The 24,775-nt window shown below is 35.4% G+C and overlaps 2 protein-coding genes across 3 annotated transcripts in view; one reads left to right on the top strand and one right to left on the bottom strand.

Annotated features, from left to right (window-relative positions):
• The first annotated feature begins 1,415 nt into the window (after positions 1-1,415).
• LOC106674005 (zinc finger and BTB domain-containing protein 24-like) overlaps positions 1,416-24,775 on the top strand; it is a 28,323-nt gene continuing 4,963 nt past the window's right edge. The window contains exons 1-7 of one of the 2 annotated variants that reach the window (XM_014406427.2): positions 1,416-1,935; positions 9,624-9,833; positions 11,444-11,584; positions 11,652-11,764; positions 13,210-13,476; positions 13,536-13,726; positions 14,996-15,208. In XM_014406427.2, the coding sequence (XP_014261913.1) occupies positions 1,747-1,935; positions 9,624-9,833; positions 11,444-11,584; positions 11,652-11,764; positions 13,210-13,476; positions 13,536-13,726; positions 14,996-15,114 (1,230 nt within the window). In that variant the 5' untranslated portion in view covers positions 1,416-1,746 and the 3' untranslated portion in view covers positions 15,115-15,208. Of the gene's footprint in view, positions 1,936-9,623; positions 9,834-11,440; positions 11,585-11,651; positions 11,765-13,209; positions 13,477-13,535; positions 13,727-14,995; positions 15,209-24,775 lie in introns of those variants that run through there. The other variant, XM_014406426.2, reaches the window with a different exon arrangement.
• LOC112126642 (tigger transposable element-derived protein 6-like) lies at positions 15,199-17,786 on the bottom strand (the record flags this gene model as incomplete). The annotated part of the gene is made up of 1 exon (XM_024226050.1): positions 15,199-17,786. A coding segment is annotated over one exon (1,416 nt), but the record flags the coding sequence as incomplete, so codon positions are not given.

The following is a 24,775-nucleotide window of genomic DNA, read 5'->3' as shown; positions in this document are numbered from 1 at the left end:
TTTTAAAATTTCACATTAATTTAATTTTCTTTTTGTTTTTTCTTTAATCCTTCCTTTGTAACGGCGAGAAAGATTTGCGTCAAAAAAAGTTCGGAGATCGGTCAACACTGTTCATCCCCAGAAAACCTGGGTCCATTTTAAAAATTTCAGAAGTTTCCTTATCACCCAGCTTAAAAGTTAAAAAAAACATCAATTTTAAATAAAAACAACTTTAATTTACAAGAGTACAATTTAAAATAAATTTAAATTATAAATAAAAAGAACGAACGGTTATTAATTTCTAACTACGTCGATTTGCAAGTTGCAACAATGAAATGGATCAATTTAACAAACTCATCATAAGTGTAGATCCGGGTCATTATATTTGAAAATTACGCTTTTTCATTTATTCCTGTATGTCCATTTTGTTCTTCTTCCATTTATTCGACTTTTACACATTAATTTTCTTTTACTCTTGTTTTTTCTATAATTGATTCTTTGTAACGGAGAGAAAGATTTGCGCCAAAAAGTTCCCGAGATCTGGTATCACTGTTCACCCCCATAAACTTGGCTCCATTTTGAAAATTTCAGAAGTTCCCTTATCACCCAGCTTAAAAGTATAAAAAATACCTATTTTAATTTGCAAGAACACAATTTAACGTAAATGTAAGTTATAAATAAAAAGAACGAACGGTTATTAACTTCTAACGACGTCGATTTGCAAGTTACAACAATGAAATGGATCAATTTAACAAATTCATCATAAGTGTAGATCCGGGTGATTATTTATAATTATAAAGGTGATTATAAATTCCGCTTTTTCATTTAGTTCTGCATGCTCATCTTGTTCTTCTTCCATTTTATTTGACTTTTCTTTTAAAATTTCACATATAAAAGTACAATTGTTTGTCCTGTTAGATCGGGTCAAGACTGTTCGCCCCCCGAAACCTCGGCTCCATTTTGAAAATTTCAAAATTTCACCCGCTTTATAAATTTAAACAAAAACAAATTTAATTTAGATATATGATTGAAAGTATAGGCAATTTGAAAGTAAAAAGAAACAACATTTATAAAAATTTTATTTCGACGACACAACAAAGAAATGGGTCCCAGACCCAGTAACGGGCGGCATTGTGGCAAACTTACCTCGATCAAAGCAGAACATGACCTACATGGTTGAATACCTTATAAAAATTAAAATATAAAAATAAAATAAATGCAAATCAACTTTGCATATTTGTAAATATTTATACTCTACGTGTTGTAATTTTAAATTGCAGATAGTAATAATAGCAAATTTCTTCATCAATTTGCGCGCATTACTGCATATAGTTTACAAGTATGTAGCAATTACTTAACTACCCCATTTTGAAACCTGCTGGAAATTCCATACGGCGGGCTAATGGATATGTCCAAAAAAAATCTGCCGGCTTGGTTGATTTTGATTTAAATGCTATGTTTTAATAGACCGAAAAAAGTAAAATAAATGAATAATAAAAAAAGTATAAAACAAAACCGGAATTTAGTGAGTATTTGACATGTGTAGGCCATGTGCTATTCTCCACCCTTCCACCTGCTCTTACAAGGTAGTTTTCACCCTGGTTATTCACAGTACTAATTTACAGCCAATGTAAACAAAATCACATTCCGCCCCCCACGGTTAGGAAGAAAGGAGACGATCCCCAATAAACAATACAAGCAATTGTAGAGTGAGCCGGCAAAATTCAGTCGAAAATAGCAACCGGTTTCGGCATTTTCGAGGACAAGATGTTGAAGACTTACAGCCGTTCACAGTCGCAGAGGAGCAAATCGGCCTCGACGACGGCTATCCCTCTTCCAAAGGAGTTCGTCGACTCTTGCCGGCTCTGTCTCACAAACAAAGGCAGCTATGAGATGTTCAGGTCAAAAATACCTCTCGTCACAAAGGAACAGATCAAGTTCTGCACTGGGATCGAGGTGGGTACGAATTTTAATTCAACCGTATAAACTGTAAAGGCTTGTGAAGCCACGTGGTTTTAAGTTAGCAATGCTATTGGTTCCATGTAGACAGAAGGTAACAAAAAAGTACAGTGGATGGTAAGTACACGTATCCGCTTCTTACCAGCTAAGAACCTAGCTTTTCTTTGTTGGTCATTCGCAGACAAGCAGTTAAACCACCTAAGTCCTTCAGCCAAGAGTCCACCTCCTTCCAATACTTCCCCAGTTTGTCTTCCATTATCAACCTGAGCAATTCATAGCAGGCTCCATGCTTCTACATCTGCAGAAGGTGACACAAAGAGATTGTCCTGTAATTCTTAATTTTATGGGAATTGGAGAGGGTTTGGAAGTCTCTTCAATTGCATGAGTTGGTTTTTGGGGTCTTCCTTTGCACGTTCCCCCGGTGTTTTTTGTTTGCTCTTGGTTTTTTTCTATGAGATTCCTACGAGTGACGATCTGAAGGTCCGCACCGGAGAAGCCCTCTCTCCAGTGTAAGGTTAATTATTCAAGGGTGTAACCTGGAGCCCTTGAGGCTTCGTTATTGGTACAGTTATTCCTGTACCATTCATCCATTATCCTGTACAATACCATCTACACCTTAGATTTGGTACTGGCATGTGAGGCTAGGATTGGGTTTAAGGTGGGAAGAGAGGTAAGTTGTGGGATATTTGGATTAGGAGGTGACAAGTCCAGCTCCTGTTCCTTCCGTTTGTTAAATTAACAGGGTACACCCATGAACGCTTTGTAAAGGTAGAAAGTTGGAGTTGGGTATAGAGGCTATTAGAGACGCATAGTACCCATTCGTACCTTTCCTACATCCGCAATAAATATTTCTCAAAGGTCTTGAGAGTCTTCTTGGTATTTGGATCAAGCATCCAGCATTTGTATCCATATAACAGAACTGAGAATATGTACCAACTTACAATCATCATTTTCAACCCTAAATTAAGTATAAAATGCATAAAAAGGTTTTTCATTTGAAAGAAAGTAGCTCTAATATTGATAATAAGTACTCAAATTCATCTTAATTTGCCTTCTTAAATATTGGCAATTTGAACAGATAGCTAGAACAGATCTTGTTGGTGCAGCTCTGAAAACGTTGATAGATGAGCATTCAAACCACCGCCTTAAGTCCTTCAGCCAAGAGTTCCACCTCCTTCCAATACTTTCCCAGTATTTTATCCTCTATTATCAACCTGAACAATTCATAGCGGGCTCCATGCATCACATGCCCGTATACCATATATTTATTTCTTTGATCATAAACAGAAGTTCCCTGGGTTTGCTCACTTCTTCATTTCTAACCGAAACCGAGCCAGCTTTTGCATATATATAACAGGCATGGGGATGAAAGATGCGGCCTACTGCACCCCAACCTGAATTGATCTATTGTGCTCCCCCTTTTTTTTATAACTCACTGGCCAGCTTCAGGTTGTTAATCAGTCTCCATAGCTTTGCCAGTGGCTCATTAGTGTAGGATCTTGCTTGCGGTTTTTCTTATCCTAGTTGCAAGAACCTGCATCTACATAGACCTACACAGAAACATAGAATGTGCAGTCTCCTCCTCTTCCTGGCAGTATCTGCACAGTGTTTCTTCTGTTTGTACTCCTATCCAGTGTATGTACTTTTTTAAGAGGCAGTGTCCTGTGAGGAGTCCAACCAGAATCCCGGTTTGATTGCGGTTGCCTTCCAGAAATTCTTTTGTAAGTTTTGCATTATTAACCTGAGCAATTCATAGAGGGCTACATGCATCACATGCCCATATCCTATAGAAGACTTCTTTAGGAGGCTTGCCTACTTAGCCTGCACCTTAGGTTCATTTGTACAGTAACATTGGTTTGCCAGTGTATGTCAAGTTTGGTGGCTATGTGCAACAGCCAGTGCCACTGGGTGGGTGGCTAAATAGCCTACACTCCAGGCATTGGACAGCAATGACCTCAAGGATGAAATTTATTAATTTGCATTATTTCTGTTGTTCCTTGCATATACCTTTATTGAGATATATGCAAAAGCAAACAGGGCAAGTGTTTGTAGTAAGTGACGAGTGATCAGGGGAGTATATTAAATGCATAAATAAGTGTTAGCACTGGCATTACCACAGTATATTGCTTAACCACGGCTATTAAAAACACCTTTTTCATTTTTTTGCTAATGTTTCGACGTTTATTTGTCTCAGCTTCAGGGCCATCATTCACCCAGGCCCTCAAGATGTCCCGAATAAAGTTCGAAATGTCAGCAAAACAATGAAAAGGCGTTTTCCTAAAATACTTCATTCTTGACTGCTCCTCACGACTTCAACAAATTTTCATAGGTAAATTTATGGGCTGAGAAAATGAAAAGTTCAGTATTGACGAAGTAGTTGTACATATATTCTTAAAATCAATCTTAAGCTGGGTCCTTTTTAAAAAGATAGTTCCTACTCACAGTAAGTTGTTTTGCAATGATCCAGATTTCGAGCCCTTAGCTCATCAGGTTGAAGGAGCTCAACAACCTGATGAGCTAAGGGCTCGAAATCTGGATCGTTGCAAAACAACTTACTGTGAGTAGGAACTATATTTTTAAAATGGATTGAACACTGCACTCACTTCATTTCTCTTAAGCTGGGTTTACATTGTTAAATGAGTTTTACTTTAGCATCCCACAAAAAATCGGTGGCTGTGATAAATTTGGATAAGTCGAATACAGTCCTCCTGGTTCATTCTTATACTGAAGACGTGTGTTTACACAGAGGGAATCAAACAATATGAAACAGTTTGTGGCACATTAAAAAACTGACAGCCGGATGCCTCACCCTGAAATATCCTTGCGCCAAAAGTTTTGCTAGGTATCCCCAACATGAAACAGTTGCACAAAAGATTTCCTCGCAGTGGAAATCCAGCTTTAGGGCTTTGATACAAATATTTTTTCATCAGTTCATTTGGTTTGTTGTATTAGAAGGAAACATTAAACTAATGATGTAACAATATCTTATTTAAGAAAGATATACTTTTTTATGCTTATACTTTAGCATGTTATAACTTGTTATAGCTACATACATTTCTGCATTTTTTAACATGTTCAGATCTTGGAGCTTTGTTGACACATTTTTAAAAATATTTTGTGAATTTCAAATGGAATATTAATAACCTGAGGAAACGAAAGTCCAGTATTGACAGTGTACTCGCACACACATGCTCAAAACCCATCTTATGGCTTTTGATAAAACATTAAACTAAGGCCTAATAGACATTTATTTGTAAAAAGTTTCAGCAGTTGCATGCTTAAAATCCACCCATCTTATGGCTTTGGTAGCTATTAATTTATTTCTTAATTTTACATTTAAAAAAAACTTGATTGATGGATTGAGGAAAGATAAAAGATTAAATTGCCCCATATAATTATTTTTCAAGAGCTAAGAAAATAACACGAGTAAAATAAATAACACTTTTTCAAAAAATTATTCACACTTTTTTCCATTTTCTTATTTAATTTTATTTTGTAATGAACCTTCCTTAAAATTTCTGCATTTATTATATTCTGATAGTTTAAAGCATTTCTGCGTTTTTAGTTCATTTTGGTTACAACTGTTCAAAGTAGACTGAAACATCAAAGAAAGACCAAAACGACTTTTTATATATTAAAATTATAGTACTTGTTTAGCTGAAAGTACAGTCTTACAGTTTCTGTTACAGTTAGAAACTTTATATTACCTGAGAGTGACCTCTTACAATACCTTTGTTTTGTACTGTTTTAATCCTTTTTTACCTGCGTTTTATGGCTAGTTCCTTTTTAGAACCCTCTCTACTCCACATTGCTCGTAGGATTTAAGGTCTCATTTTGCACCAGTTTGCCTTCAACTTCATTCCAAGCAACATGTTCAAGTATGTTGTCCTCTCATTATGTGACCAACTGTCATGCAAAGAATGTAAATGTTATTATTACTATTTTATTTATACTAGGCCATCTGTAATAAGGTAGGTAAATAGTCTTATTTCTTTGTTTTACTGTTTCAGCACCTTGTGACATAATCACTTTTATTTTTTAAATCTGTTATGTTTCGTGGTCTCATTGACCAAATTACTTCTTTCAATTAATTATTTTTATCTAAGGTCTTGGTTGAGATGAAAATTTATTTCTTAATTATTCAGAAATCGTGACATGCGGTCTGGTGTGATGTAGGTTAAAGAAAAACATTTTCTTTATCGTGCCAACGTTTCAATCTTTATTGAGATCATCTTCAGGGTCTGGGATTTATACAATGCAAAATATATTTTTTATATTCAATCAAAGTATATCTACTCACTCAAAAGTCTTTGTATTCTGTGTAATTGTGCCATTCTTGCGTGTCGTGTTGAGACATTTTTTCATTTTTCACGTAGTCTAATTTTCAGCAATTTAGCTTTCCTTTTTGTTTATCCCCTTCCATAAAATCCTGAAAGGATAATCTGGCCGAACCATTACCAACGGTTTTTCCCATCGTCGGCTCTTTTCATTTCAAAGAAGCCGACGCCTTATACAAAAATGTCTTTTCTATACCGACTTCCTCCCCCCCCCCCTTCAAAACCCAACGTATATAAACACAAAACAGCAATTTCTCACTGGCACTCTCAACACGACACTCAAGAATGGCACAGTTACACAGAAGACAAACACTGAGTGAGTAGAAATAGTTTGATTGAATATAATTGTTTTTTAAATTGTATAAATTCACTTTTTTCTACATCCTACGAGTATTTGTTAAAAAACAATGTAAATCCCAGGCCCAGAAGATGATCTCAATAAAGATCGAAACGTGTGGTGATTAGTAACCGTTAATCGATAATTATTGAGAAATCGTGAGATCCAGACCGTATATCACGATTTGTCAATAATTAAAGATCGAAACGTTGGCACGATAAAAAAAATGTTTTTCTAAAACCTACATCACACCAGACCGCATCTCACGATTTCTGAATAATTATCGATTAACGGTCACTAATCACCACACATTTATTTCTTAATTTTACAAAACATAAAATAGAATAAAAACTTTTGCTTGGTGCACCGAGGACAGATAAAAGATAAATAGCCCCATTTAATTATTTTTCAAGAGGAAAGGAAATCATGAATATTACTTTGCCAAAAAATTATTCATACTTTTTCCATTTTCTTATTTAATTTTATTTTGTAACGAACCATCCTTAGAATTTCTGCATTTATTATATTCTGATCTTTTATATTCTTTCGCAAGCATTTCTGCATTTTTAGTTCATTTGGGTTACTATGGTTGAAAGTAGACTGAAACATCAAAGAAAGACCAAAACTACTTTTTATATATTAAAATTATGGTATTTGTTCAGCTGAAAGTACAGTCTTATAGTTTCCGGTAGTTACAACCATTATATTACCTGGGAGTGGCCTCAATATTTTCTCTTGCCTTTGTTTTGTACTGTTTTAAATCTTTTTACCTGCGTATTATGGCACATTTTTAGAACCCTCTCTACCCCACATGGCACACAGGTAGTTTCATGTCCCAGTTTGCAACAGTTTGCCTTCAACTTCACTCAAAGCAACATGATTAAGTGTGCTGTTCTGTCATTGTGACCAAGAATATAAATGCTGTTATTATTTTTTATTATATTATTTATACTAGGCCATCTTTTATAAGGTAGGTAAATAGATAATGATATTACTTCTCTGTTTTACTTTGTATCACCTTGTATCATAAATCACTTTTGTTTCTTAATTTTATATTGAAAAAATAAAATAAAAACTTTTGCTTGATGCAGTTAAGAAAGATAAAAGATAAATTGCCCCATTCAATTATTTTTCAAGAAGAAAGGAAATCATGAGTATTACGCTTCGTCAGAAAATTAGTCATACTTTTTTCATTTTCTTATTTATTTAATTTAATTTTGTAATGAACCTTCCATAGATAGAATACTAGATTCATGTAATTATTATAGAAAACACCTCACCTGCCCAAGTAGAAAAACGTTCATTTTTTGCTAAAAAAGTTGTATTTAATTTAACAGTGCTTGAAATGAAGCTGAATTTTTAAAAATATTTGTTTAAACTTCTTTACTGGAAGTGTCATTGTGTTATCCTAACTTTTATATCTAATCTTATATATGGCCAATTTCACGAGACAAAGAGCTCAAGCAAATCATCCACTGCCCACTGAGGACTTGACTTGTACAAGGGTCATCCTTACCCGATTTGTTTCGACCACCAGCTAGTAGTCATTAAAAATAAACTAACCAATACACTTAGCTTTTTATTGGGGTATTTATGTAAGCATTGTTGTTTTCTTTATGTGTGCTAATGTCGAGAAGCTAGCAACTAAGGCACTAATAGTACCCTAAATATGGCCCTGCTAACTGGTTCCTGAGTATACTAATACTCGTAAATCACAATATTCTTTGGTTTACTTCTTGTTAGCCGCTAATAACCAAAGTGCTCACAAAAAAAATCAAAAGGAAAACAAGAAAAATTGAGAAAGGAAGGATCATTACGATAATCAAAAATGGGAATAAAGGACATGAACCGATTTCAATCAAAGAACTTTCAAACTAATAATTTATCAAACGTACATTTTTCCTTCGATTGATATTTAAAAAAATCAATCCATTGTTATTATTAATGAACAAAAACTAGCCAAATGAACTTGAAACCTTAGAATATACGTGAAAAACGTTAGCATACTTCTAAAGGTCAATCATGTTCCTATTTTTTCTAGCAGTTTTAGGAAATTTTTACTTCCGTTAAAACCCCTACCACAATAACAATTTCATACGATGCAACTGTTGCTTGAAGGACAATGAACCAAATGCATTTTCAACATTCATAAATAACATTAGCATTAAAAACATTAAACACTCTTAACCAACAAGAACCTGCTAACCTTATGTATAACATGAATGAACATGTTAGCACACTTGGTAGATGGACTACTCCACCACCCCAACTGAGTGAATGTTATATAAATAGGAAAGAATATATTTAAAAGGGAGTGGGTTTGGATTTAGGAACTGATCGCGTTGGGGACTGAAATGACCTAGCTGTTGATAGTTTGAAAACCCCTGGAGCCTAATCTCGGTGGTTGGATGGATCAGACCTGCTGGTAATTTATTGAAATTACAAAAGCTGGAATTGCTGACAGACTGCGAGAAGTGATTGGCTCAGCCCTGTACTGTACTAATATTTTCTATTTTTAAACCTAGTACCAAAAAAACTTTGAAATTGGTATTCACGTATAAAAAATATAATTAGGTAAAATGAAATGATAATTTTTTTTATTACTTGCCATCAACAGCCTAGGGACCACTCATTGATTAACAAAACAGTTCTTAGTCATGAAAAATTTGTTCACTTTTATGCTTAAAACCAGCATCTTATGGATTCTGATGTTTATAAAGATTATTGCATTTTTAAGCTCGTATTTAATTTAGATCTCATCCCCTTTCTAATTAAATATTTATGGTCTTCTTTTTTTTCTATTTTACATTATGTATAATGTGTAGAGATTAGTGACAGTTAATCGATAGTTATTCAGATATCGTGAGATGCGGTCGGGTGTATTATGTATAATTTTTATTTTTATTTGATAGGCTTATTTTTGAAGGTGCATTACTTTCAAAAATAAGCCTAACAAATGAGTATTGTATATGAAAGTGTAAAATGTGGTTTCTTATTAAGGTGTTTGCTAGGTCTATGAAGGGGACGGCCTACCTGCGAAGCTGTGCCAGAAATGCATTACATACTTGCTTAAATTCTGTTCATTCAAAGAAAAATGCCTAGCGAACGAAGGCAAGTTGAAGCAATTAGGGAACACTTCTGGAATATACCAGCCGACATTTCCTTCAAAGTATCTAAAAGATGCAGCCGAGCCAAGACGACCGAGCCATGTTGTCACACAGGTTTTTATTTTTTTAAATTTTACAACTTGTTACTTCTGAACAATAAACTCTTTTTACAAAAATTTTTCACTAACCATACAAATTGTTGATTTTTAATCTAGAGAAATTTCAGTGGAAATTTTACATAGTAAGTATTTAGAAAAAAGTTGTTCTGAGAGAAGAGTCAATTGTTAAAAGTAATAAGCAAAGCTGGATTGCAGTTCTTTGTATTATGGTAAATCAAATACAAACAAGACTTAAAAAAAAAAAAAAATAAATAAATAAATAAAATAACAAGTACATATTATTTTTCAAGGTAGATTACTACTGAAAAATGGCAAGAAGGAGGGAAAATTCAAAGGTGCGGTTGAGATGAGAAGTTAGTGTCCGAGTGGATCGAGGTCACAATAGCTCAAGTGGTAGAGCAGCGGCGTATCAAGCCGAAGATCGTGGGTTCGAATCCCGCTCGTGCCATTGACTTTTTTATCTCAACTAAAAACCTTAATTATAGTAGATTACTACTTTGTAAATACATTTTCTCCAGAGAAATTGGGAGGTTTTAGATCTTAGCATCATAAAATGGTGAGGGCTGTGTGTTAGGAGAAAATTCCTCTCCTATTTAAGCATCCCCCCCAAAAAAAGTAGTTTGTTAAAGTGGAGGGTGGATTTTTCTCCTGAGTATTATTGCTGAGTATTTAGAGCTCAGCAATGATGAGGGTTCTGCCAGGAGCCGACAGGGGTTCGCAACAACGCAGGTTATATCAACCTTCAGGGTGCCAGTGTTTTTGAAAATTTTTTGTAAGTGTGTCAGGTCCAAATGAAGAGCTGCTGGATTTGAATTTGGGACGTTTACCTTAGAATACCTAAACCGTTGCAGCCACATATTCCCCCCTATAGTTTATTCCAACTCGTTCTGTTATTTTGGTTTGATCACCTTCAAGTTCACAAATTAAACAAGTATTTTGGACGGTGATCACGTTCTTTATTTTCCACCCAATACGACTTTCCCGAATTTCTTCTGCCAGGTAAAAAGTCAAGCCCTAGACAGTGTTTGCTCCTTGAAATGAGGATTCTTTTAAGAATTTCATCTGGTTTTAAGCTTTTATGTGATAAGTTAAAATAATGACCTCAGGTTCTACTCAAATCTGATATCCAAATGGAATAAAAAAGTGGCTGCATGCTCACTTCAAAATTAAGCTCTCAAAAACACAAATTGTACATCGATTTTGGATAGCAATGATGTTCTTTATTTTCCACTTGTTCGTGTGTTTCCTTGAACCTCTGTCAGGCATACCTTTGACCCTAGAATTTTTGCTCCTTGAACAACTTTTGAGGAGTCAATGTATGAAAAATTTCAGCTGATTTTGTACAAAAGAAATTGAAATAATGCTTTCAGGTTTTTCCCAACTCTGATATCCAAATGTAAGGAAAATCGGCCACCTGCCCATTTCAAAATTCTCTCTCAGAAGCAAGTCTTGTTTTCTATTTAATATTCCCTCGAAAATACTTAAAAAAATATTTTTTTAATAAGATTTTTTTGTTCAAATGTTCATTTTGTTTTTGAGAATATTCTTTGTTTGCTGTACAATGTGTAGGTGATTTATTCAGTTGTGTTTTTCATATTCCAGCAGAGAGTTAAAAGCGAGGAGATACATTCTATTTCAATGAAAAACAATGAAAAAATCCTTCTTGAAGAAGATAACATTTCTCCTGATGCACCTGAAGAAGTTATATCGAAAGTTAAAAAATCACCACAAGATAACAACAACTATGTACTAATATCTATTAATGATGAGTTGTTTTTAGACTTTAGACAATAAAATCTTACCATCTTTCCAGACAATTCTTAACGGTGTGAAAGACATTCCTCTAATTTGCCAAGAGTGCAAAGCTCCGTTCTCGAGGCTCATCGATCTCATCAACCACCACACTAGAGATCACGGGTGGAACAGGTAGCAATTTTTATCTCAGTTTTGACATCTTAGCCAATTAAACATTAGTTTTTTTCGTAGACCGGTTCAGAAAAGTCAAAGTTCCCAGGTGCTTAATGAAAAGAAAAGACGAAGTCATGTCAGTGATTTGAATTATCATTTGTGAAAAACAATTAACAGATTAATTATTTGCAGGCTGTGGCAAGTTAAACTCAGAATTAAATTCGTCTTCCTGGAATTTGTTTTCTGTAAATACACATTGTTATATCGTCAATAATAAAATACTATTTCAGAGTTCTGTTGTTATTATTGCAACTTTTGCATAATATTAAGAATAAGTTACCAGAAAGTTTATGATTACACCCTAAATAACAGAAAGGGCAAAAATATCTATTTAAGAAAAAAAATGTGATAGTAATATGCCCACTTAAACTTAAAGAAATAAAAACAATGTTAGTGCAAATAAGCTAATAATAGAAATTTCATCTTGAAATAGAACTCCCAATGATAGTTATCTGGTTTCAGCCTATGGTGATTTTCAAGGTTTCTTTACTTGGCATTACCATATCAACAATCTGTTGTTCTTGTTAAGAAAAAGTAGTTAGATGGAGCCTAACTTGACATTTAGGTTGCCTCATGTGAAAAGGACCCATTTGAATCCTGCTTTTCTTTTTGATGTCATTTATCAAATATGTACTAGCATATAAGTTGAAGTATTTAATATTCTTGGCCAAGGATTAGAAGTTATTAATGGATTATTTCATTAATTTGAAGAAGTAGTCTTTTCAGAGGATCTTCGGAACCGAAGATCCTCTGAAAAGACTTATTATATCCAGCAGGTCGATAATCTAGTTCATCGTTAATTTGAAGTGTTTACAAGCTTAAAACATTGCTTGACTCTGATTTAACAATTATACTCATGTTTGGTTGTTTTCTATTATTCTGTCTACATGTTTCATTTATAAGAAAACTGTGATAAGAAAATAACAATTATTTTCATGCGAGTGTGTTTGAGATTTTCTGCATATAAAATGAAAAGTCATTCATTGGTACCTTGGGAGTACTGCAGTGTACACCAGTACACTTTTTTTTTTTTTTAAGGATTCAATATATCAGTTCTTAGTTTCTTTGTGGTTTCATTATCCCCTTACAAGCGGTGATTGATAAGTATAAGGTGTCAAGCTATTTTGGATTTATGGTTCTTTTTGTGCTATCAGATAACAGCTGATAAACAACACCAATTTTGGTCCGTAGACACATTTAATTTTGTTGAATTGATAAGATGGGGGGGGGGTTGTGGTAGCTGAGTGGTTATGTGAAAGACACCTCATAGACCCTGCGGTCATGGGTTCGCCCCTGGTCTTTTTTCATACTTCCCTTCACTCTCAAAAAGTATAACTTGGATCAAATTGTTGTTATGTTTGTCACTATTTAAAATTGCAAGTATTTTTTTTTTTCAATTTCAGATTTTATTGTGCTCATTGTTATAAATCGTTTGTAACTAAAAGCATGCTGGAAAGGCACATACGGATCCATACAGGTTACAAGCCGTTCAAATGTCTCAAGTGCCATAAAAGATTCTCGCAGAAGATCTCTGCCAAAAGGCATTTCAAGACGCATCTCAATCTTTCGTACCCGTGTGAGCACTGCCCCAGGATCTTACTGAGTGCCGAGGGACTCAAATGCCACGTGAAAACCCATCATACATACAGGACTGAGCAGGAGATGAAAAAGTGCGTATTGGAGTATTTTCAACCTAGTCGAAGAACAACCGCTGAATTTTGTTTTTCAGGCACAAGTGCAAATTGTGCGAAAAAACATTCTGCCATTCATCTGGACTGTCCCGCCATCTCCAGCGGCATATGGGCAAGTTCTTTACATGCCGGGTATGCTTGAAGCATTTCCAGGATGCCTCAGGTCTTAGGAGGCACTTTAAGGAAAAACATACCAAGCATATGGATTCCACGGTAGAAGAAGAAAAAGGTGAATTATTAACTAAGCAAACAATTATAACTTATATTTCGATTTTTTATTGTAAGGCTGAAATAATGGGATCTTTAGGAGGGAAACTAATTTTGACATTAAAAAATAATTCAATTTTTTTATTAAACTAAAAAAATTCGTTTGGTATAAAGTTTTGCAGTTTTGAATACCGGAAGTGTTAAAAATAAATTTTTTGAACATTTTGACCAAAAGTTTTAATTTTTTTGAAATTCTACTACATTTAATAGTTTAGGAGTTGACATGGCGCTAATCAGTGTAAGGTAAAAGGATGTAGGTCATGTAAATAAATAAAAATAAAAGAAATTTTTTTGTGTGTGTCGTTTGGTGTATAAGATCTCCAATTTTGAGCACAGAAATTGTCGATTTAAACTTTAGAAGGTGTACACAGATCAGAATGACATGAATAGATAAATCTCAATATAACGGGAACCCTACTATCCATCAGAAAGGTCACAATGTCGTCAGGATGGTGCGGCACAAATGAAAGGATACATCACAAAAAGAGCGTTCAAAAAGTTGAAATTCAAACGTAAACTTAAAAAAAACCTCTGTGAAAAGTCTGGTTTTTTAACTTTCATTCTTGGCTTCTGTTCAATATTTTGAATTGCTTATTTTTTAAAATAATTTTTATAAAATTTTTGTTTTTAAAAATTAATTTTTTTAATTTTGTAAATCACTGAATAATTTCTCTGGTTCAGCAATAGGACCAATTAAAGCATAATGTATTTTTTTAATTTAACAAGGACAAAAACTAAAGATTTTTTTCTGCGATAATAAATAAAATTTAGGCAAAAATTTGTGAATGATAATTTATTAGGTTATGAAATGTTCAATGTCATGTAAAAATACTGTTGAATTATAATCCAACAAGTATTGGAGTACTGTTTTAAAAAAAAAGTGATGAGTGATGCCATTCTTAAGAAAAAAAAAAATGTGACGATCCTGTTAATTTGGTTATTTTAGACCATTGATCCTCACTGGCTTGGCCAGTTAGACATGTTTCGACATTTTGCCATCTTCAATTGTCGCTATCTCAGATGCTGAAAATGAATCTTTTAAGGAATATACTTCACTGTAGCTACAAAGTAATTATTCCATCTTCACAAGATAACAACTATATGGTTTCAGGTGTAATGAAACTATAAATTGAATTTACAGAGAATAAGATCAACATGGCATGTCCATTATCATACAAAAATAAAAGGCTAATACAAAGTTTGTGAGTAACGTTTTTTTTTCTTTTTTCAGTTTATATGATCGATCCATTTGCTTTCAAATATTTGAATAGACCATTGGAAAAGGAACAACAGCTAGAAAACACCTTATTGACTTGTAATTCAGATCCTGAACCACTTCAGTCTTCGTAATGCAGCACTGGACCATTGCAGTCTTCATAATGCTGAGAAGTCAAGTGACTGTGACCAGGTACAGAAACAATTTATACTTTCTTATCTTTTCAATTCAATGTGAAAAAAGTTACAGTCAAAGTTACAATAGGAAAATGCTATTGTAACAGTTCAGTTTTGGTTTTGTGGTCTGTATAAGATGTACAAATACGCATTTTTTTCTAATTACTATTATTAGACTAATAATTAAAAAGTAACGAATCTGTGATAGCCAGGACTTTATGTAGTTATATCATATGCACTGACATGTAATAACAGAAAATTTATATTAAGAAACTTTATAATTAGATAACATTGTAATATGTTAGCAATCTTCAATTTATTAATAATCGCAGATTTAAAATTTTAATGATAAAACATAAATCCGTTATGGCTGGATGACCTCGTTTTTACCATGTATGATTAAAATGTGTGGTAAATATATATTACATTTTAAATCGTCACCATTACTAAAAGAATTTGTGGAAATTTTTGTGGATATTATTTATTTTTTGAATCTTGCTATTTTAAATGACATCCCCTTTCGTAAAAATGGAATCAGTTCTGAGATGTCTTTATCCCTTTTTTATTAATATATTTCAGACCTATTTTGCAGGACACAATTTTCATAAAATTCATTTTAACATATTTAATAAGAAGTTAACAATTTTGAGTAACAAAGGATATATTAACACGTTCAGCACAGAGTCAACCTGGACGTTTATGACCTTTGCTGGACCCTTCTTATTCCCTCTTTTGATTCTTTCGCCAATTGGCGCAATGCTGTCAGGCTGTCTCTACCTACTTTTATTTGACATAGATATTTGCAGTTTTTATAGCTTTTCTCAAAAAATTAATCCTTTTTAATGGGACTTTTCTTTGTTGGTATTACTTATTGTAAGGGACAGTTAGATGTTACTGAAGTGAAAGGACATATAAGTATTTTACAAAAATATTTATTAGGTACTGTACAAATTTTTATATTTACACAAACAATAAAATTGACAATTATTTTGAAGTTTGGTATAAACTGTATATATTAATACAGTAGAATCCCGGTATATCGTATCTCCAAGGGGACGGAAAAAAATACGATATATCGGGATGTTCGCTATAACGGGATTTTGTTAAATCGGGGGTATAAATGAAACAAAATACGGAATATCGAAGTTATATATATGTAATTACATATGTACACGTTTTATTACATAAAAATACATACATGTATGAAAATAAGTTTATTTTTTTTTTAAATACTTTTCCATTGTTGTTTGGACAACGCAATTATTAATTCGAGTGTTATCGATAGCTATATCGATGGTGTGAATAGCATTGAAAACATTATCGTCGACGTTCGATCTTGACAAATAATGACGAATCCGATTTATCATTTTTTTAGCCTCTTTATGACTGATATTCGGAACTTCATCTTCTTCAGGTTCTTCCTCTTCTTCTACATCCACATCGTCTGCTAATTGGTTAAGAATTTCGTCCTCACTAAGCATTTCTGCTACTGCTACGTCATCGTCGAATGAAACAAATTCTTGAAAAGTGATAGGATTGTCATCGTGGGTCAAGCGGTTCCATTCGTTGGGAGTCGCAATTTCGTTGTCGGGTTCAGAGGGTGCTATGACACTGTCGTCTTTTATAAATCCGCTCGTCCTGAAGCAATTTCTGATGGTTTTTTCACTCACTTTTTTCCAAGATTTATCAGCTATGTACATGGCTGATAATAACGAGATTTTGTGATCGACATTTTCTTCCAAGCTATCTAGGAGTTGTTGGACGATTTCCGTTCGATAAAATGATTTGAACACCTTTATGACCCCTTGATCCAATGGCTGTAATATCGATGTAGTGTTGGGAGGTAAAAATTCGACTGCAACATGACTTAAATGCGGAGGGTTGTTATGTGCCGTACAATTGTCGATGAAAAGAAGGATTCGACGATTCTTTTTTTCCATTTCCGCATTAATAGACGTCACCCACTCATTAAACAAATCGCTCGTCATCCACGCTTTTTTGTTAGCTCGATATGCCATAGGAAATGAGTTAATGTTTTTAAAACACCTCGGTTTTGCCGACTTGCCGATCATTAGAGGTTTTAACTTCTCGGAGCCATCCATATTTGCTGCTAACAAAAGTGTAATTCGCTCTTTGCTACTTTTCCCGCCATGACACTTTTCTCCCTTGAAGCACATGGATCGATCTGGTAGGCATTTGAAGAACAATCCCGTTTTGTCGGCGTTGAAAATGTTTTTAGCTTCGTATTCCTGGATTATTGTTTTCAATTTTGCCTTCCATTCAGAACAAAGCTCGGTAGACACGCTGGCGCTCTCGCCACACACCTTAAATTTTATGTTGTTTCGCTTTTTAAATCGATCAAACCAACCGTCACTGCACCGAAAATCTTCGTTTGAGATTCCCAATCTCGTTGCAAAAAACTTAGCTTTTTCCCTCAGAATCTGCCCTCCGACTGGCACATTTGAATTTCTGGCCTGGTTCATCCATTTAACGAGAGCGTTCTCTAAATCAGGAAACTCACCTTTTGCGAATCGCTTCTTTTTCGAGTTTTCATCCGCTGCTCTTATGGCGTCTTCTTTTTTTAAAATCGATGTTATCGTCGACGGTGCCACTTTATAATGCAAACTGACTCATCAAATTCTTGCCAAATTTTGGATGTACTTGGCTGATTAAATGAAATTTCAACTAGTGACTATGGCTCAGCTCGGACAACAGCTTGTATTTTTTGAATTATCAGCTTCTTTGTGTTCACAAACTGGATTCTTCCCCAAATCCTTGTTTTTTGAACCGGGGGTCAAGAAAGATTGATTGACTTACTACATCATTCTTTTCCCGGTTCCCAAATCAATGACTTAAGGATTCGAGAAATTTGTCCGCTAACAGTTTAACTGATTCACTTAAGCCTTGAATGCTCAGGTACCAGGCCCTGAGCTAAAACAGATTTTAGACAATGATATATTTTTTTCAGAAAAAAACTTCCTCTGTAACTTACGAGAAGATTTGCAGAAGCTGTATACCTTCTTTGATAACTTTCCAGTCTTCATTCTCTAATAATAATTTGGTGTTGCAAATTGCTAAAGCCGAGATTACCGCTTCCTTACTTTTGTAAATGCGGTCCAACATCTACTTCATTTTAGCGCTCAACGCAGGCAATTCCTAGATGATTAATAAAAGAGAATGTTTTTTATCTTATTATTCATTACATTTCATAAACGGAGAAAAATTAATATTTTGAGGAAACTGACTTTTTTGGTTGTCGCCGCGTATGGAATGTGATAAATAATAGCAAATAACAAGAAATACAACAACAAACAAATAAACGTAATACAACAACCTATTGAAGGAAAATAATACTAAATAACTACTAATAAATTAATCAATTTAAAATATTACAAAATATTCACAGAAAAAATGTACATGATATACAGATAAAAAACCACGGTGCATGTTGTAATCTGCAAAAAGACATCTGATTAATACTAAACCTTTTATTTTTTTTTTTTAATTGTTGAATAATATTATTGATTGCCCCCCTGACCAATTTTGGGCTCATAGTAAGGAGGGATTTATGCTTATTCGATAACTTTCTACACCCCTGCCTTATCCTATCAAATCCAAATTTACAGCTGTTGTTAATCTCCTCTTCAAATTCGACCCTCAAATCATCTCTGGACCAACGAAAACGTTTGCCTTGCTTTAATCTGGGGGCATGTCTTCTCTTTCTCCCAGGGTTTTCACCGCGGGGTATCAGAATTTCTTCTTCACTGAATGTATCTGTTTCCCCCCGTTCATAATCAGGGCTATGTTGTACTGTGTATGAGCAACCAGGTTGTGGAGAAGTATTTAAATTTTGCTGATTTATTATAAAGCCTTCCTGAAAGCTTTGTGGTGGGGTTTGGGGAAGAACCGTGGAGGGTTGAGTTTCTAAATCCTCCAAATTTTCTACTACAATACTGTCAAGAGGCTGTCCCTTGAATGTTTGAATTCTACCCTTATCTAACGCTGTAAATAGCTTGCTAATCCAGCCGAGATGTAACGCAGAAACAGGATGCCTATAAAATTTTAAATGGGTTTCTTCCCGATGGCCTAACGTTTCTGCCACTTGCCTTAAGTCTTCAGTTGTTAAGCTGACATACTGAAGGCTTACAGCCAAGTGTTTCCTTAGCTTGGTCCCTCTTAAGAGTGTAGGATTTTCAGCCCCACATTCATTTGCGAATTCTCGCATCACCGCGGTTCCTTCTATGAATGATACCCCCCTTGCAAACAAGAACTTGTTATTTGGACCAACGTCGGCCATCGATCTTAACTCCTCTAACATTCTATTAAAAAACTTAAGGCCCTCTTTTAAAACTAACAAAGCTACCATTCTACCTTATTTTCCCTTTACGCATAATCGTTTAAAAGAAGTTGCAAATAATTTTTCTGATTTATTAAGAGAGAGGTATTCATCGCTTCTCTCATTTACCTCTTGGGCGTTTTGCCAATCCTCAAGAGTGATTTGATCTATTTCTTTAACCCTCTTTCTATTAAATATCCACAATTTAAGGAGCAGGACTTTCACAAACATTCTATACGCTTTTTCATTAAAACCTCCCTCTAACGCGGTGAAGGATTCTTCTAATTTAATTTTAACAAAATTAATTAATTTTTGGACGTCTTCCATGATTGGAATGGTCTGACGTATAAGTGTCTTTCTATCTGCCTGCTTCCGAGCTACACTTGAAACTCGGTCGGAAAATGAATCATCAAAAATGTCTTGCCATTCCTTAACTTGTTTAACGTTACTTGCATCTTCTTCTAATCGAAGTTTGTACGCCACCGTTACAGAAAAATTCCGAAATGTTCTCCCATACTGGTCCACAACGGATGGTTTCGCGTAACCTCCCCCTGGGTCTTGACCGGCACCTCCCTAATAGCTTCTACAAAATAACCATATGTTCTGGGCGTCAAACAATCCCTGGAGGAATCAAGCACTACATTTTCTTTGATGGCAACTTTTTCCTTAATTTTGAAAATAATTTTTGAAATTGTCCTTATATGTGTTAAAATCATATATATATATATTCAAGTTCAATTCAGCGCCCAGCGCAGGCAATTCCTAGATGATTAATAAAAGATTATCTTATTATTTGAAGAGTACAGGGGAAAAACCGGCTAACTTTATCATTTTGTGAAAAACGCATTTTTGTGCAAAAAACGCTACGACCGCTATACAGAACGGTAAAAAAATCCAGGAAAAAGGTATTTCTATCTTGAGATATACCTTGAGAAGGAACACCAAAGAAATTTGAAAAAAAAAATTCGTTTTTAATCAATATGACAACAATAACTTTGTGAACTCACATAATTCAGGGGAAAAACCAGCTCTTGAGTTAAAATACATCATTTTTTTGGCAGCTTCTCGTAGAAATGTTGCGCCCGGATCCCACAAAATTGTTTCAAGTGGTTCAAATCGTTATATTTCTCTCTTGAAATCGGAAGTTTAGAGGTATAAGCGCGTGGTGCAAATTGAAATTCTCCCGGTCGAAGCATTCCGGCTTTGGATGATTGAGCTGTGACTCCTCCTGTTTCACGACCTGGTCTTCTTGAAGTCTTTAATCTCTTCGCTGGTCGAGGATTTGGGATCATCAGTGAGTTGACCATCGTTCCATTGTACGTATCCCGATGAAAAACGAGTCTGGGATGTCCAGCTTCGATTTTCAGCTCCCTGAGAGGCCTTGTTTTCATCGGTGCTTTCGGAAGGTACAAAGGTTCAAGGAATTTCGTCCAGTCTCTTACGTGGGATCTATCAACCCGCACAACGTTGAAGGGTCGTGGTTTATTCCGTGCTGATTCCAGAACGTCAAACCAGTCTTGAGGCACTTCAGTCCTGGATTTCTGGTTTACCAAACCCATGTCCTTGTCACATTCGAGGTAAGAGTGACCTCGGATGGGGAACGTTATGGCCACAGAGTCTAGTCGTTTTTTTGTATGAACAAGGTAATGCAAAAATCGGAACACAGTCCAATTTTTGTTTTGGCCACCACAAGAGTCGCTGAAAATTGCGAGATGGCGTACGGTCTGGGGCAAATGATGTTCCACGTTGTAGTATAAAAAAGAACACACCTCGTTCGATCCTTTCTTGGCAATAATTTCAGAGTACGCAAACATTACCACGTCATTATCACTTAATCGGTGAATGTTGAATGAGAATAAAGACAGCTGGCGCCGGTAATATACGTCATTTGTGGCTATGTTCGGGCATGGCAAATTCTTATTGAAGTCCATGACGATCGCTTCACAATCGACTTTTTTTCTGCAACTTTGCTTCTCATTTTTCTTTCTGTCATAGAAAGTCTGTGCCTTACACAGGTGAAGTTTTTTCATCGTCTGCAAATTCTTCATTTCTTTAGGGGAGGTGCATTCTTTTAGCTTGACTGCAAAATTATCGCAAGTGCTGCACGTGTCGGTGCGGGGGTAACCGAAACTGATGTTGAAACGAGAGTTGAAAATGCTACGATACGTCTCGTAGCTTGCCTTATAGCCTGGAAATAGTTCGCAGTACATGTCATACATTTTTTTAACGTTCAACTCCTCCGGTAGGTAACGTTTTTTGCTCTTCATGAGTGAGTAGTGGCTGAGTCTGGTGCGAAAAGACCTTATATGACTCATGATGCACGACATAGTTGCGTCAGGTAGTTTCCGTGGACGGTTCTTGTGTGAACCTCTTCTATCTTTTGGGCTTGTACCAGTGTCTTTCAAACTGTTCTGAATTGTCACAACTCTAGCTTTTGTAATACCATGCATGGACAAAAAAGCTTTTCGACAGACTGGGACTTCCGTCACACCATCATCCCGAAGCATCCTTACTTTGTAGTGGAAACTGGCGGTTCTTAGTGTGGCATTCATTTCAACATCAGGTTTTCTTACAGGTCGATTTGTTACGGGTGTGACGCTCATGAGTCCAGTCAAATGAGAACTTTGTTCGTTCCAGTCATTGAGAAGATTAAAATGTTTAATGATTTTTTTCCTGTCTTCCTCGCCCACAACTTCGAAGCACTTGTACTTCTTGCAATGACAGGGAGGGCCTAATTCATGCCCCTGAGTTCTGAGCTTTTTATTCACGTCTTTGAGTCTACCTGTTACCTTCCTTTTCTTTGATGAAGCTGGTAGGTGTTCATCTTCTTCGTCTGAGAAGCCATGGACGTTCATACTAGCCACAGTCAATCAGGAACAACCAAAAACAAGAAAAAACGACACTAAACGGCACTGAGGAATATAGAAAACTGATCCAACTAACAAACACTCAATATTTTGAAAGGAAAAAAACAGGAAACAATTCGAGGAAAACGTAAGGGAGTGGGGAGGGAAGAAGCGAGTGCCAAACGTTAGCCGGTTTTTCCCCTGTGGCGCTCAGGTTAGCTGGTTCTTCCCCTGTGCGGCGTTTACTCACTCGCTTTTTTGAGACATTTGGGCAGGTTTTTCCCCAGTTCTGACAGTCGCATCGGATCCGGCACCTCGAAATACATAAGGAGCAACTGTCAACTCATTTTCGACCAAAATTCGAGTTAGCTGGTTTTTCCCCTGTACTCTTCATTTATTATATTTCTTAAACGGAGAGAAATTAATATTTTGAAGAAAGTTATTCAGATATCGTGAGATGCGGTCGGTTTTTTTTTCCTGTTTTGTTGTAAGGAATGGAATGTTTGGGACCAAGTGACAGGAAGTTCTGGATTTCTGGAGGAATGTTAGTTTTGGTTAGGTTTAGGAACCATTTGTTTGTGTTAGAAGGTGTTTGTTTGTTGATTAAGTTATTTAATTTTTTGATGTTTATTTTTAATTTGGTCAACGTGGGCGATTTATGCATCTTTTTGATGTGTGTAAAATTCTTTTAAAATGTCTGTAGGTATTATGTTGGCGGCACTGAGTTTTAATTGGTGTGATTTTTGTGTTAATGAATTGATGTTTTTGATGCTTTTGGTGATTTCTATGTTTAAAATGTTTCGTTTGAAATTTACTGTGGCTTTATGTATGTCGTTAATTCTGGTGTTGAAATTGTTCTTGATGTGAGTACGAAATACCTTGTGTTGTCTGCATTTCAGCAAAAAAGTTCTCTGATTGATGGCCGATGCGAGTTTCTTCTCATTGTTGGCGATGTCCTTCAGAATACTTTTAGCTGCGTGTTCATATGTAGTTGAAATTTGTTCATAGAATCCCATATTCTTCTTTATTCTCGTGTAGAAATGTGTAGAGATTAGTGACCGTTAATCTCTACACATTTTGAAGAAACTGACTTTTTTTGGTTGTCGCCATCTATGGAATGTGATAAATAATAAGACAAACAAATAAATGTAATAATACAACCTATTGAAGGAAAATAATACTAACAATGTTAATCAATTTAAAATAGTACAAAATAGTCAGAGAAAAATATATATACATACATAAACCCATATACATAAATATTTTATTTACATTATTTATACATAAATAGCTTCTAAAATATAAAAAAACTACGGTGCATGTTGTAATCTGCAAAAGAAGAGCTCTGATTAATAATAAAACTTATTTTTATTTGGTCGATGGTCGCAACGGCTGGTCCTCGCTGGCTCTGGCTGGCTGAGTTGTTGAATCCCAGTCGGAGTGTGGCTGCTTCTCTCCCGGTCCTTGGTCTTGACTGCCTGGGAGGGAGTCTTGTATCTTGACGGTTGACTGTTGACTGACTGGGGGGTGAGTCTCGGATCTTGACTCACTGGGGTGAGTCTTGCATCTTGACTGTTGACTGTCTGACTGACTGATTTTCCAGTCATCCCTTTTATAACGGGTCTCTCCCGGAGTAGGGGTGGAAAGGAAACTCAAAAGTTGGGGGGAGATCTCACGCCGCGGCGGGGCCGACAAAGACAGCGGTCTAGCACAGCGTTTACGTATTCCCAATTTACGATGTCCCCCTTTTCTTACCTAGCTGTCTACCTGGGTAACCATTTCTAAGCTATATTTGCCAGATGTGTCACGTCGTTCCCATCTGGGCGGTGCCCCTTCAAAGGACAACCGTTGTCCCCTTTCCTTGTTTACCTATTCTGTTCTTATTTTACAATTTAACTTATTGCTAAGAAGGGGGCCAGCTTACATCTTTAATATTGTTGTATAATATTATTGAATGCCCCTCGTGTATCAGTTTTGTTAAAATTTGGTCAAAATATCTAGAAAAACTTTATAAAACTAACTTGTGTAATATTATTGATTGCACCCTGACCGATTTTGGGCTCATTGTAAGAAGGGATTTATGTTTATTAGATAATTTTTTACACCCCTGTCTTATCCTCTCAAAACCGGGGTAATTTCCAGATGTTGATCTCCTCATTAAATCCGACCCTCAAATCATTTTTTATCTCTTTGGACCATCGAAAGCGTTTACCTTGCTTCAATCTGAGGGCATGTCTCCTGGGTGGTTTCATCCCGGGGTATCACAATTTCCTTGTCATTCTATATATCTGTTTCCCCCCTTTCGTAATCAGGGCTATCTTGTAAACGTACGACGTATGAACACCCTGGTTGTGAAGAAGTATCCACATTCAAATTCGGCTGATCTATAGTCTTGGTAAAAAAAAAAAAAATTGCTATTCAAAGCTAACTAGTTAAT

Source organism: Cimex lectularius, unplaced genomic scaffold (genome assembly GCF_000648675.2).
Source record: "Cimex lectularius strain Harlan isolate CLEC.00 unplaced genomic scaffold, Clec_2.1 scaffold110, whole genome shotgun sequence".
Lineage (NCBI taxonomy): Eukaryota > Metazoa > Arthropoda > Insecta > Hemiptera > Cimicidae > Cimex > Cimex lectularius.
Note: the sequence above shows the minus strand (reverse complement) of the source record. Positions and strands in the feature narration are given on the sequence as shown.